The sequence below is a fragment of the Pan troglodytes genome, chromosome 4 (assembly GCF_028858775.2).
Source record: "Pan troglodytes isolate AG18354 chromosome 4, NHGRI_mPanTro3-v2.0_pri, whole genome shotgun sequence".
Classification (NCBI taxonomy): Eukaryota; Metazoa; Chordata; class Mammalia; order Primates; family Hominidae; genus Pan; species Pan troglodytes.
Window position 1 is genome coordinate 99,974,876 of NC_072402.2, and position 14,034 is coordinate 99,988,909.

Below are 14,034 nucleotides of genomic sequence, written 5' to 3' on the forward strand. Positions count from 1 at the left end.
ACCATGAAGCTAACTTCCTTGCATCAGGGGTCAAACACAGTAAATGAGTGATTTCTGTAAGTATTAGAAGATAATCGACACTGTGTTGGAAAATCATGACATACAAAGTAGGCGGAGAACAAGAAAGTCATGAAGAAAACAAATTAAAGAGAAAAAAACGACTAAATCAGTAGGGAGTCTGAAGGAAAGAGTGATCAAGATAGTAATCTGCCACTCTGCCTGCAGTCTCATCTTATTCAAATCTATTCCACAGATGCTGCCAGATTTATCTTTATCAAGTATGATGATATATCAAGGGTTGATCACATTCACAAAAGCCATCACCAGAGTGTCCGCTCACAGAGCTCATAACATAGATGCAGAAATAAGACAACCAGAGAAAAACCATCCCTGCAACTCTAGAAATAGCCTTTACACAGCAATTTTTAAAGTTCCCAATATATAATTCTCATGTTATTGATAAATAATTACTGAGATCATACAAAGTATAAGATAGCATGATGCAAATTATAGTAGAAACAAAGAAATATAGCTTATATTCCTTAATATCAAGGGGTGGTCACATTAGTCTACATATTTTACAAAGGTTTACTTCTTGAGGCAACTAGAAAATGATTAGTAGAAAAACAGCAGATGCTTGTGAAGTTTATTAAATTTTCTTAGTGTATACATAATATTTAAAAATATTAAAATATCCTATTTTGAAATGTTTAATAGATTTAAAATATAATAAAATAAATGTGCATATATAAACATCTTTATGTTTGCCACAAGTAGAATTCAAACATTAATTTCTTAAATACAAAGTATTATTCTATAATTATGCCTCTATAACAGGCTAAAATTTCCCTAAAACTATTGCAAAATATTGATATGCCTCTTTAAGATGCTATTTCATATAATCAATAAAATTCTAGCTAAAGGTCAGATACAGAAAAAAATACTGTGTGTATACACTATGGTATTTCTATATTCTATGAGGTTTTAAGTATTAAGTAAAACATGAATCATCATTACCACCACTGATCACCAAAATAAGACTCAAAGTTCCTATAGATTGTCAAGGCAACAAAAGAGCAGTGGGGAACAGTGGGAAAATAAACAGTATTCATGCAATCGAATTTAGTATTGTGCCCAATTAAAGATTTAATAATAAATTACTTTAAAATATTATTGAAAAATATCCTGACCATTATCTCAAGCAAATTAACACAGGCACAGAAAACCAAATACCACATGCTCTCACTTAAAAGTGGGAGCTAATCACTGAGTACTTATGGAATAAAGATGGCAACAATAGACACTGCAGATACAAGAGGGAGAAGAGAAGAAGTGGGGCAAGGGTTGAAAAACTATTAGCCAGGCACAGTGGCTCGCACCTGTAATCCCAGCACTTTGGGAGGCCGAGGCGGGTGGATCACCTGAGGTCAGGAGTTCAAGATCAGCCTGGTCAACATGGTGAAACCCTGTCTCTACCAAAAATACAAAATTTAGCTGGGTGTGATGGCACGCCTATAATCCCAGCTACTCGGGAGGCTGAGGCAGGAGAATCGCTTGAACCCAGGAGGCAGAGGTTGCAGTGAGCTGAGATCGTGCCACTACACTCCAGCCTGGGCGACCAAAGGAGACTCTGTCTCAAAAAAAAAAAAAAAGAAAAGAAAAACTATTCAGTACTGTGCTTGGTGCCTGGGTAACAGAATCAATCGTACCCCAAACCTCAGCATCATATAATATACCCAGGTAACAAATCTGCACATGTACCCCCTGAATCTAAAAGTTGAAATTATTTATATATATATATCCCCTGATCTTACATTTTTTGGAAATGCTGTTATATTAAACAGGGACTTTCAAAGAACATATCAATGAACCTAATTCATTAATTCAGGGATGCAAAATCTCTTTTTACCCATCCGTGCTTACCATGGCAAAAGTCAAAGATTCTTTGCACCCCTCTACTAGAAACCCTACATCCTCAGAACCTCTTCTGTCTCTCACTCCCTGAAAGGGTATTTCTTGAGCTTCTTAGTCTGTTCTTTCCATAGACAGGCTTACCTAGCTTTACTTTACTTTGTTTTATTGTACTTTGCAAATCTTGTGTTTTTTACAAACTGAAGGTTAGTGGCAACCTAGTGATAGTGATAGTATTCAGTAAGTCTATCAAGTGCCATTTTTCCCAGAGTACATGATCAGTTTATGTCTATTTCATATTTTGGTAACCTTGCAAAATTTCAAACTTTTTCATTATCATTTCTGTTATGGTAATCAGTGATTTTTGATGTACTATAATAATTGTTTCGGGACACCATGAACCATGCCCCTTTAAGAAGTAAAATTTAATCAATGAATGATGTGTGTGTTCTGACTGCTCATTATTGTCTTATTTTAAGAAGCTGCCACAACTACCCCAACCTTTGGCAACCACCACCCTGGTCAGTCAGCAGCCATCAACACTGAGGCAAGACTCTCTACCAGCAAAAAAATTACAACTTGCTGAAGGCTCAGATGATTGTCAGCATGTTTCAGCAATAAATAATTTTTAAATTAAGGTATATACATTGTACATTGCTTTTCTAGAAATAAGGTTATTGTATATGTAATAGACTACAGTATAGGGTAAATATAACCTTTATATGCACTGGAAAACCAAAATATCCACTTGAGTTGCTTATTGCAATATATGCTTTATTTTGGTGGTCTGGAAGCAAACCCACAATATCCTCAACATATGCCTGTACCTTTTCTTTTATACATGTTTCTTAGATGAGACTAGTTTGACTGACCTGTTTGTAATATACACATTTTAATACTCAGTGTATAGAAGCTAAAACTAAGAATTTGGGGCCATGAGAAAAAAATGATCTGAAAATGTCACACCTACTTTGTGACATTAAATTCTGTCCCTATTTCTATTTATATCTATATACACACACATACATAAATGAGTAAAAACATATATGTTTAGTGATATTTATGTGTATTCACTTTCAGTTTTTCTCATCACTAAGAAACATGTATGTGTATTAAACACTATATCCCAGATCTTAATATATCTTAATGGCCAACCCCTACGTGAACCTCAGAATTACCCCATCACACATGCCTTCCTTTCTGATTACACACCTGGACAGCACACCTGGTAGTAACTATTATTTAAGGTAGACAATATTAAATGGATTCACATGTACTTTGTTACTCAAGGTGATAAACTATGTGTTAAACTATCCAGAACTTCCTTTTTTTTCTAAAAGGAACATACAAAAAATGTTTACTGGGATAAGTTTGGGTGAAGTTTATAGGGGTGAAAGTCAGGTCTACACAACTTAACCTCTACCTACCTTTCAACATTCCAAAATATATTTCTACTATTTCTAGACACATAATCTAAGTTCCATTCAACCTGGTCTCTGAAACTAGCCTTCACATTTTATAGCATTTATAACCTTGGTTTAGCATATTCCCTCTCCCTTTCTCTTCTCAAATCTTTATTTCTCAAAACTCTTTGTATCCTTGAAGGATTTTTAAACCCCATTTCACTATTATGCTATGAAGCCCTTCTGGATTCTAATCAAATAAAATTGAAAAGCTCACCTTCTTTTCAATTCCATAGCAATTTTTTTTATCTCCCATTACCTAATTGACTATTTGTTCACTGTTTTCTTTTGCAATCTCTCCTTTAGAACAGGTATTTTGCCAAGAAGATCTGCCAGAGGAAGCATTCAACAAATGTTGAACAAATGTAATGGAGCTTGGCCGGGCGTGGTGGCTCACACCTGTAATCCCAGCACTTTGGGTGGCCAAGCCAGGCAGATCACTTGAGGTCAGAAGTTTGAGACCAACCTGGCCAACAGGGCGAAACCCCACGTCTACTAAAAATACAAAAATTAGCTGGTCATGGTGGCATGCGCCTGTAGTCCCAGCTACTCCAGAGGCTGAGACAAGAATCATTTGAATTCAGGAGGCAGATGTTGCCGTGAGCCAAGATTGTGCCACTGCACTCCAGCCTGGGTGACAGAGCAAGACTCTCTGTCTAAAAAAAAAAAAAGAAAAGAAAAAAATGTGATGGAGCTTAACTAAACACTGCTTTAGAACACTCAGCATTAATATAAAAGAATCACAGATATATTAGCAGCAACTACAAATCATGATGATTGTCATTGGCAAACTTTTCTGAACAAAGTAGATTATATTTATACCATCTATATGTCATATTATACAAAATTATGGAGTCCTTGACCTAACGTACCACCTTCCTTGACAGCCTCAAACACATGTAATGAAACAATTAAAGCAGCACTGTGAAGTATAAAATGCACTGCTGTGCAACACCCTCCTGCCTGACCACCTACTTATGGCTTAAAATTTCAAAGCAAAACAAAAAAGGAAAACAAAGAAATATAAATGGTCAAATCAGTTATAGCTAGAAACATGTCTACAGGTGAGAACAAGTTATTTATTTATTTACAATAAACATAAACTTCTAAGTAGATACAATAATGATAAGTATTAGCAAGGACTACCTTTATTCTAATTTCTCTTCTTGTCTGTTTGCAACCAACCTAATAAGATAATTTTTATCATAATTATGGAGTTATTTCCATTTTTAAAAATTTAAATCAATAAAAGCATATAATGTGAAATTCTACCTAGGATGTGAATCGCTTAGAGGCAAAAATCCTACAGTATTAATCTTTGTATCACTGAGGAAGTATAGTGCCCAGTATATGAAAGTTGCTCCTTAAATGTTCTTTGTATAAATATCCCCAACTTTTAAGAAGACATCAATTATCTAAACTAATAACAAAACCACATGTTCTTACTTAGGAAAAAAGGTCTTCCAAATTTTTAAAAAGCCAATTTCTCACCATTTAAGAAAACATATGCTTGGAAATGCTTAGTCTATTATTCTGGTATTAATATCAAAAAGCACTGAAATGTATTTACCCATTATATGATTCAGATACACCAGCAAACGGCTCATTTTCACATTTGGCATAAATAAATACAAAACTCAGCGTAAGTGCAACTCCAGATGTGAACAGTGCAAACTTCATTGTGTTTTTACATGTCATTTTGAATTTTGAAACAAGGAAGCCACCTAAAATTTGACCGAGAGCAGCTCCAGGAATTAAAACAGCCCCTAATAAGAAAAAAGAATGTAGATTGTGAGAAACCATACACATATACTCACTCATACTGACAACTGGAAAACATCAAAAACAAGTGCCAATATGGTTTTAACTTATATTTATTCACCTCATATAGAAATACATGTACAAATGACTTAAAGGTCCATCAAGTAGGAAATTAGTCAAATTAATGTATTGAACATTAAGATTAATACATATTCTCTTTAGGAATTTTAGCCTTTGTCTTTCTCTAGTTCATACAAAAGATTGCCTAATGTCAGAAAATCATAAATTTTTACCAAAATTAAGTTTAAATGTCTTTTTTTTTTTTTTTTTTTAAAGACAAGATCTCATTCTGTCACCCAGGCTGGAGTACAATGGCGCAATCTCGGCTCGCTGCAGTCTCCACCTCCCAGGTTCAAGTGATTCTCCCACCTCAGCCTCTGAAGGACCTGGGACTACAGGTGCGTGCCACTATGCTCGGCTAATTTTTATGTTTTTTGGTAGAGACAGGGTTTCACCATGTTGGCCGGGCTGGTTTTAGTTTAAATTTCAAGGAGGGCTACCTCAAATTATACACTATCCTCATAAAAATTTAATATAGTAAAGTAAAATTTTTAGATTAAGTTAAGATAAAGAAAATGTTTTACCTCCAAGAGTAGCTGCGAAGCTGGATGTCAATCCGAATTGATTTTCTATAAATTTAGGTAAAAATGTAGCAAATCCAGTAGTAATTAAGGCTTCTGAAGAAGTTGATAGAACTAAACACATAAAGACAGCATTCTTCATCAAATTCTAAAGAAAAAAATACAGTTCCTCAAATGAATAGCTATGATTGTATTGCAAAGTACAGAATTAGAAGGTTAGCAATGATGAAATAACAAAATTTTACAATCATCTGTAAAATTTCAGCATTTCCTCCAAAACAAAAATATAACTATGGATAATTAATAGAATTACACATACATGATGAGAAAATTTATATGTGGAAAACCTAGAAAATTGATAGATAATTCCTCAACATGGTGGTTATGCATTTATTGCATTCCAAGGGCTACGGAAAGAAGGTAAAAGCCTTCTTGGAAAAGTTCCCTTCCCCAGTGTTACTGTAAATCTCCACACTATAAATCTACCACCTATTTGATATTTTATTGTGTTCTGAATTCCTATGTACAGTAAAGAAAGAGTTTGAGACTATGAGCACAGATGAGAATGGTCTCTAAGTATCAAATTCATAGTATGGTTCCATGATTACACTCAGCAATTAAGAACTTTAGAAACACAGTTAAGCAACTTTAAACAGGTGTCTATATGGCTAGACCTCTCATAATCTTATTTATTGACAGAGGGGAGTATGGAGGTTAATTGTGTTAATACATTTAACCACAAAATGAAAACCAAATTATAGTTCTCAAATATTAAATGCCAAAAAAATTTTCATAAAACCAAGCAAAACACAAACACACACACACACACACACACAGAGTCACAAAGGAGCAAGATGGGAGCTTTAGAAGTCAGAGCCACATAGACTGACAAAAGGAGGAAAAAGTACCTAAAAACATGCAATAATTTAAAATAATTAATAATAATAAAAATAACAATATTTTTAAAAATTGTCTTCAGATTGAAAATAATCAAATCTTGAGAAGAATTAATGAAAAAAGACATATACTTCAGCATAACTGAGTAAATTTCCTGTAATCAAAGATAAATGAAAAAACTTACCAACATAAAGATGAAAAGAATAAGTCAGAATCACACTAACATAAAACTTCTCAAATACAACACAATTAAGTAGAAAAGAGCAAACAATATCCACAGACTACTGGGATTAAAGAGGAATGATCCAAAAGTATTCACCTAGTAAAATATATTATTCAGACATTCAAGGATATCTAGGTGGTATCCTATCTAAGGAAAACCAACAAGAAAATGTTGAATTCACAGAGATTGAAATCAGAATAGAGAGATCTCTAAGCAGGAGGACACAAGGACAAAAAAAAAGTAATGGTCAGTAATGACTCTATATGGTAATGTAAATTAAAATTTATAAGATAAACTAAACAGGAATAATGAAATAGAACAGAACTACTGTAAGAGAAAATAACAGTAGTTGCAATTAAAGCATGAACAATATCAGCAAAACACAAGAATGTGCATGTATGGTGTGGAGAGTTGAAAGATGGGCTGAGTGGAGAAGTAAAAACATTTTAAGGCTTTTATTTGACAAGAAACCAAAAACAATGAAAAGGAAACAATCTCACATCTTGAAAAGGTAAAATTATAAAGTCCTTTATGAATAAAACTTTTATAACACTAAATAGAAAGAATACTTTTCTGCTGAGTACAACTTAATGGACCATAACACTTTTGTTCTTTAGCCTCAAATTCAAAAGAAGTTACACTAACCACCTCTTTCACAAAAGAAAAATATTGTTTCAGAACTCTCAAATATATTTACAATTCAGTGATAATTGACTAATCAATTTCATAAGGAAAATGTCATGGAATAATGGGCTATTAGTGTTAACAAGGAACCACTGAATATGATATTGCCAATAAGACAACTCATGCTCTTTCAACCATTCTACCCTGCAATAGTTTTCATTTACTCAAAAGACAATAAAACTGAATCCAAAGAGTTGTTTATAAGAGCTCAAATTGTAGTAAACAAGCAAACAAAATGGTACTATGAAAAGATGGCGTGTGTGTGTGCATGTGTGGGTATGTGTTGGTGTGTGTGGGTTTATGTGGGTGTTTATATGTATGTATACATGTGTGGTTGTATTTGTATATATATATGTGTGTATATATAACATATAAACACATCTACACATATGTACATGTGAGATGTGTGTGTGTATATGTGTGTGTGTATGAGACTGAGAGAGAGAGACAGAGAAGAATTTTATTTTACCTTTAAAGCAGCTGGAAAATCTTTAATACTTTTTCCAAATTTCACATCTGCATTACTATTACTCTGATGAGCCTGGGAAGTTTTTCCAGCTTGAATTTCTGCTGTACCTAAAAAAAAAAAAAAAAAAAATATATATATATATATATAGTAAGTAAATGTGCTCTATCATTTTATTCTTCATGTAAAAAAAGTGCTTACTTTTTAACTGACACATACTTCCACTAGTATATAAGTTCTATAAGAGGCTAGTTCTTCTGTTAATAAAATTGTTCAAATATGTAAATATCTATGTCTGTAATCAGGATGCCCCAAGAACTAGTATTCATTACTACTAGCTAAGGAAGTTCCAACCAGTCTAAACATTAAAATGAGACAATTTTGCTCCAATCACATATCTATGCTTTTCATTTAAAATCTCTTAACATTTTTTTCTTCCTTTCAAATGGTTCTCTTTTTGATCTTTTATATTAAAGTACTTTTGTGGCTTTTTTCCTCTGCTCTCTTAACCTTAACATGCTTGACAAATGAAATATTTGCCATCTTATTACCATGTCCCTTTGATTTTTAATAATGGTACTGCCAACAAATTTGAGAAAACAGTTAACATATGGAACTATAAATGAATGGCTCAGGGTAGAAAGAAATTAACGCGTCTACCTACTCACAGTCTGTCAGATTTTCTCTTGCCCATTTCCAAAAGTTAATAATCTATCCTGCTGCAAATAACAATGTAAACAACTAAATACCTTCAACCTAAAGAAAAATACTTCTACAGATATGTATTTTAACTACATGATTATACAGAAGCAAGAGCTCATAGAGAAAAATGAATATTCTTTCTTATTAACCTTTTCTTTTTATATAGAATGTTTAGTATTCAAGCCGGATGTGGTGGCTCATGCCTGTAATCACAGCACTTTGAGAGGCTGAGGCAGACAGATCACCTGAGGTCAGGAGTTCGAGACCAGCCTGGCCAACATGGCAAAACCCCATCTCTAATAAAAATACAAAAATTAGCCAAGAGTGGTGGCACATGCCTGTAGTCCCAGCTACTCAGGAGGCTAAGTCAGGAGAATTGCTTGAACTCGGGAGGCAGAGGTTGCAGTGAGCGGAGATCGTGCCACTGCACTCCAGTCTTGGCAACAGAGGGAGACTCTGTCTCAAAAAACATAAAAGAAAGAAAGAAAATAATGTTTAATATTCACATACTGTAAAAAAAAAAAAGTACGCTACAGAATGACTTCAGTGATAACTGAAAAAAAAAGTACTTGCACTTTTAACTACAAATAATTAACACGAATGATTTAAGACAGATTGAAATTAATGACTAACTGAATACAAACTAACAGTTTAAAAGATGTTGTACCTTGCATACACATAAAGCAGAATTGCAGATAAAACATAAGAAACAAATTTATTAAGTACTAAAGAGGTAAATATTCATAGTTTTATTATTAATTGGAAATTGAAAAAAACATGAATATTAAGATTGTTACCCAATATTTTCTAGAATGAAGAATATTCAAAAGTTTACATAGGCAGACAATTGAGATTCTATAAAACAGGGTGAATCTATAGTTCTTATTAATCATATAGAAAATAACAACTGGCCTACAATTAAAATAAACCTCTCTGGTTTTAAAGAAAGCATGTTTACCTGGTAAATGTTTTGGAAAGCAAGAAAAAGGTATTATTAAAGACCAAGCAAAGATCCATGATAGAAGAAACCCAATCCACCAAGCTCCCAACCATCGCGGATCATCCTCAGTGACATCAGTGCTATATGATAGAAAAACAAGAGGTAAAAGTCAACTCTACCTTATCAATTAAAACTCAGTTAGGATAATCATAACTTTATACTTCAAGCGCATATAGTAGAATATGATTATAATATCCAACAGTTTAATGGTGCCATTGCAAAGAATCAGAAAACAGGTAGCAGACATAATTGAGAGTTATAAGAACAATGGTTTACAAAATGTTTAAAAATGGCAAATATGACACAAAAGTTTAAAATATCTAATAGTAAATATGACAAATATTTGAAAAGATATGTAGAATTTCTCAACATTCTTTTAACTTTGGCTGAATTTTCTTCTCTACTGTATTAAATTAAATATATATCACAGCAAATCACTGATCTGTGTTAAAAGTCCAGAGTGTGCTTCAATTAGAGCATTTCTTTAATGTAAAATTATTCTTAAAGTGACTATTTATTTGTCTATTTATTTCTTTGAAACAGGGTCTCAGTCTGTCACCCAGGCTGGAGTGCAATTGCATGATCATAGTTCACTGCAGCCTTGAACCCCTGGGTTCAAGTGATTCTCCCATTTTAGCCTCCCAAGTAGCTGGGACTTCAGGCACAAGCCACTCCTGGCCTCAAGTGATCCTTACACTTTGATATCCCAAAGTGCTAGGATTACAGGTATGAGCCACTGTGCCGAGCCAGGAGTCTCATATTTTAATACACTTTGGCCCTTTCCGAAATACACTACTCCTACAACTCCTGTAATTTTCCACTGAAATTAAAATGTCCTTTCTTAAATCTCTGGGTCACTAATTCAAGAGTTCTTCTGCATGCCTTTTTATAGGCTGTGAAAGATTAACCTAGGACTAACAGTTTAGAGAACAAATCACATACCTATGACCACATTTTTGTATTCACTGCTCATGGTCATGTAGAGGATTGTGCAGTTATTATTCCCAGTGGCAAAATGAAAAAAAATATGACCTCAGTAAAGGCACAAATTTCTCTAATCAGGAAATGGAGAAGGTAACTAACTCACTGTTGAATTTTGGAGTCAAAGAGATCTACTTTAATTCATGTCTTAGCCACTTACCAACCTGTGCGTATCAACTACTTTGCAGAATACTTGAGAGGATTAAATAAGATAGCACATAAAATAAGTTAACACTCAAAACATATGGTGTCTGGTATATAGTATAGGACAAATAAATATTATCTATTACTATCTTTCATTGTCATCATTGTTAAAATGGCATAATTTTAATCTCTGACATTATCAGAGTTACTATGGAACATTTTCTGAGAATCATAGACTCTTGAGACTCTTCAGACTATCTAGTCCCAACTAAATCTATGGAAAATACTGCTAATTTTTATTGAATTCTTATTTTTGAACAACGCATGGGGTCCTACATACTTATTTTTAAAAATTTCACCAGATGACTTTATTAAATATTGTTATTTATGAAAATATGTTATTATAATAAAAGATGGTATAGCACTGACCCAAAAGGTAATGCAGCCAAGTAAGATATTATATAAGAATTCTTTGTATTCAATTTTGTTTCCTGAATAATTCCTCATGCTATACTGAGGGAAGTACTGTGAAAATGTTCTGTCTATGATGCTGGCATAATTAAAATAAAATGACTTTAAATAAAAGAAAAATAGATACTGCCTTGCCTTTCTCCCATAGCAACATCAATGTATATGGTTAGCAGTTGTCCTCCCAATACATAGCCAATAGCAGGACCTAAGATTGACATAGCATAACCAGTTCCTAGAAGAAGAACAGAGACATTGAATACAGTCATATGTACAACTTCACTTTGCATATCTAACAGTGAAAACAAATGTTTTACTACAGAAAAATCTAAACAATTAAACATATCAAAATCACGCATATTTTCACTAAAACAATACCATTTGAATTGATAGTCAAGTCAAAAATCCTAAAACACATAACTCAATGTAAAAGCTATTTGTAGTAATACTTAGAACAAAACCAAAAATTATAAATCCATGGAAAGTGTTGTTAACTGGCAGTAGAGGTAGTATATCTACCATTTATCCTTTACTGATAGTGATCATAGTTACACTTTACAATATCATGAAGAAAACAATGCGAGCAATGTGAAACAAGAAGCCTTTTCTACTCTGCACAACTCAGACAGAATTTTGTATTTTGCACTACAGCAGCTGACTTCAAATCTGGATGTGCTGATCAGTCTATTTCTTAAAAGTAAGCCATTAGATTTCTTGCTCTTAGGGTAGGGACTCTCCCATTTTTACTTGCAGTAGAATTAAATTGAGCTTATGTCTATCTGTGAGATATTTAAAATGTTGCCATATATAACTCTGAATTTTCATAAAACAAAAGTTATTTGACCACTCCTGTCTTTTTATTGTGGTTGTTGTTGCTGTTTATTTAAGCTCCCAAGTATTTTGGGGGGTCAGTTGAATATAGTTTCACTTTTTTTCCCTTTTTTTAGTTGACACATAACCATTGTACAGATTTAGAGCATACATGGTTATGTGTCAATACATCTGTACAATGTGTAATGATCAAATCATAGTAATTAGCACACCCATCACCTCATACATTTACGACTTGTTTATGTTGGGAACATTCAACATCCCCCCTTCTAGCTTTTTGAACATACACAATGAGTAATGGTTAACTATATTCAATCTACAGTGCTATATAGAACACCAGAATTTATTTCTCCTAACTGTAGTTTTCTATCCATTAACAAATCTCTCCATACCCTCCCCTTCCCATATCTTCCCCAGCCTTTAATAACCGTAATTCTATTCTCGAATTCTATGAGCTGATATTTTTTCTTTTTACCTCCCACATACCAGTAAGAACATGCAATATTTATCTTCTGTGCCTGACTTGTTTCATTTAACAGGATATCCTCTAGGCTCACCCATGTTACTATGAATGACAGGATTCTTTTTTTTTATGGCTGAATAGTATCCTGTTGTATATACATTTCGCATTTTCTTTATTCATCTGTTGACGAATATTTAGCTTGATTCCATCTCTTAGCTATTGTGGGAAGCGCTACAATAACATGGGGACACATGGTGGTCATCTGTATATCTTATTTTGAAAAATGGCTATACAGATTCTTTGCTTATTTTATAATTAGATTATTTGGACTTTTTGCTGTTGAGTTGTTAAAGTTCTTTATATATTCTGGAAATTAGTCCTTTGTTGGACGAACAGTCTGCAAATAATTCCTCCTGTTTTATAGGTTGTCACTACAATCTGATGATTGTTTCGTGTGCTGTGCAGCAACTTTTTAGCTTGATATAGCCCCATTTGTCTAATTTTGTTTTCGTTGCCTATGCTTTTGCAGTCTTAGCCATATAATCTTTGCCTGGACCAATGTACTAAAGTGTTTCCCCTATGTTTTCCTCTGGTAATTTTATAGTTTTCAGTCTTACATTTAAGTCTCTAATCCATTTTGAGTTGATTTTTGTATATGGTGTGAGATAGGGGTCTAGTTGTATTCTTCTGCATATCAATATCCAGTTATTACAGCACCATTTATTAAACAGTCCCCAGTGTATATCCTTGGTATCTTTAGCAAAAATCAGTTGGCCATAAATACATAGATTTATTTCTGAGTTCTCTATTCTGTTCCATTGGTCAATGTGTCTGTCTTGATACCAACATCATCCTTTTTTGATTACTAAAGCTTTGTTGTATAATTTGAAATCAGATAGTGTGATGCTTTCGGTTTTGTTCTTTGTGCTCAGGATTGTTTTGGCTATTTGGCATCTTTTCTAGTTCCATATGAATTTTAGGACTGTTTTTCCATGTCTGTGAAAAGTGACATTGGAATTTTGATAGGGATTGCATTGAATCTGTACATTGCTTTGGGTAGTATAGACAGTCATTTCAACAATACTCACTCTTTGAATCCATGAGCATGGGATGCCTTTCCAATTTTTTTCTGTTTTCAGTTTCTGTCATCAGTGTTTTGTAGTTTTCCTTTAAAGATTCTCGCCTCCTGGGTTAAATTTGTTCCTATGTATTTCTTTGTAACCATTATAAATGATATTACTTTCTTGATATATTTTTCAACTAGTTCATCATTGGTGTAAAGAAATACTACTGATTTTTTTAATGTGACTTTGTACCCTGAAACTTCACTGAATTTATTTAATAGTTCTAAGAGTTTTTTGGTGGAGTCTTTAGATGTTTTTATGTAAGACTATGTCAT

The 14,034-nt window shown here is 33.3% G+C and overlaps 1 protein-coding gene across 1 annotated transcript in view; it reads right to left on the reverse strand.

Annotated features, from left to right (window-relative positions):
- SLCO4C1 (solute carrier organic anion transporter family member 4C1) overlaps positions 1-14,034 on the reverse strand; it is a 61,664-nt gene that overhangs the window by 17,331 nt on the left and 30,299 nt on the right. The window contains exons 4-8 of the mRNA XM_517854.7: positions 11,480-11,576; positions 9,707-9,828; positions 8,050-8,156; positions 5,780-5,924; positions 4,945-5,140 (exon numbers count right to left, since the gene is read on the reverse strand). Of these exons, the coding sequence (XP_517854.2) occupies positions 4,945-5,140; positions 5,780-5,924; positions 8,050-8,156; positions 9,707-9,828; positions 11,480-11,576 (667 nt within the window). The remainder of the gene's footprint in view (positions 1-4,944; positions 5,141-5,779; positions 5,925-8,049; positions 8,157-9,706; positions 9,829-11,479; positions 11,577-14,034) is intronic.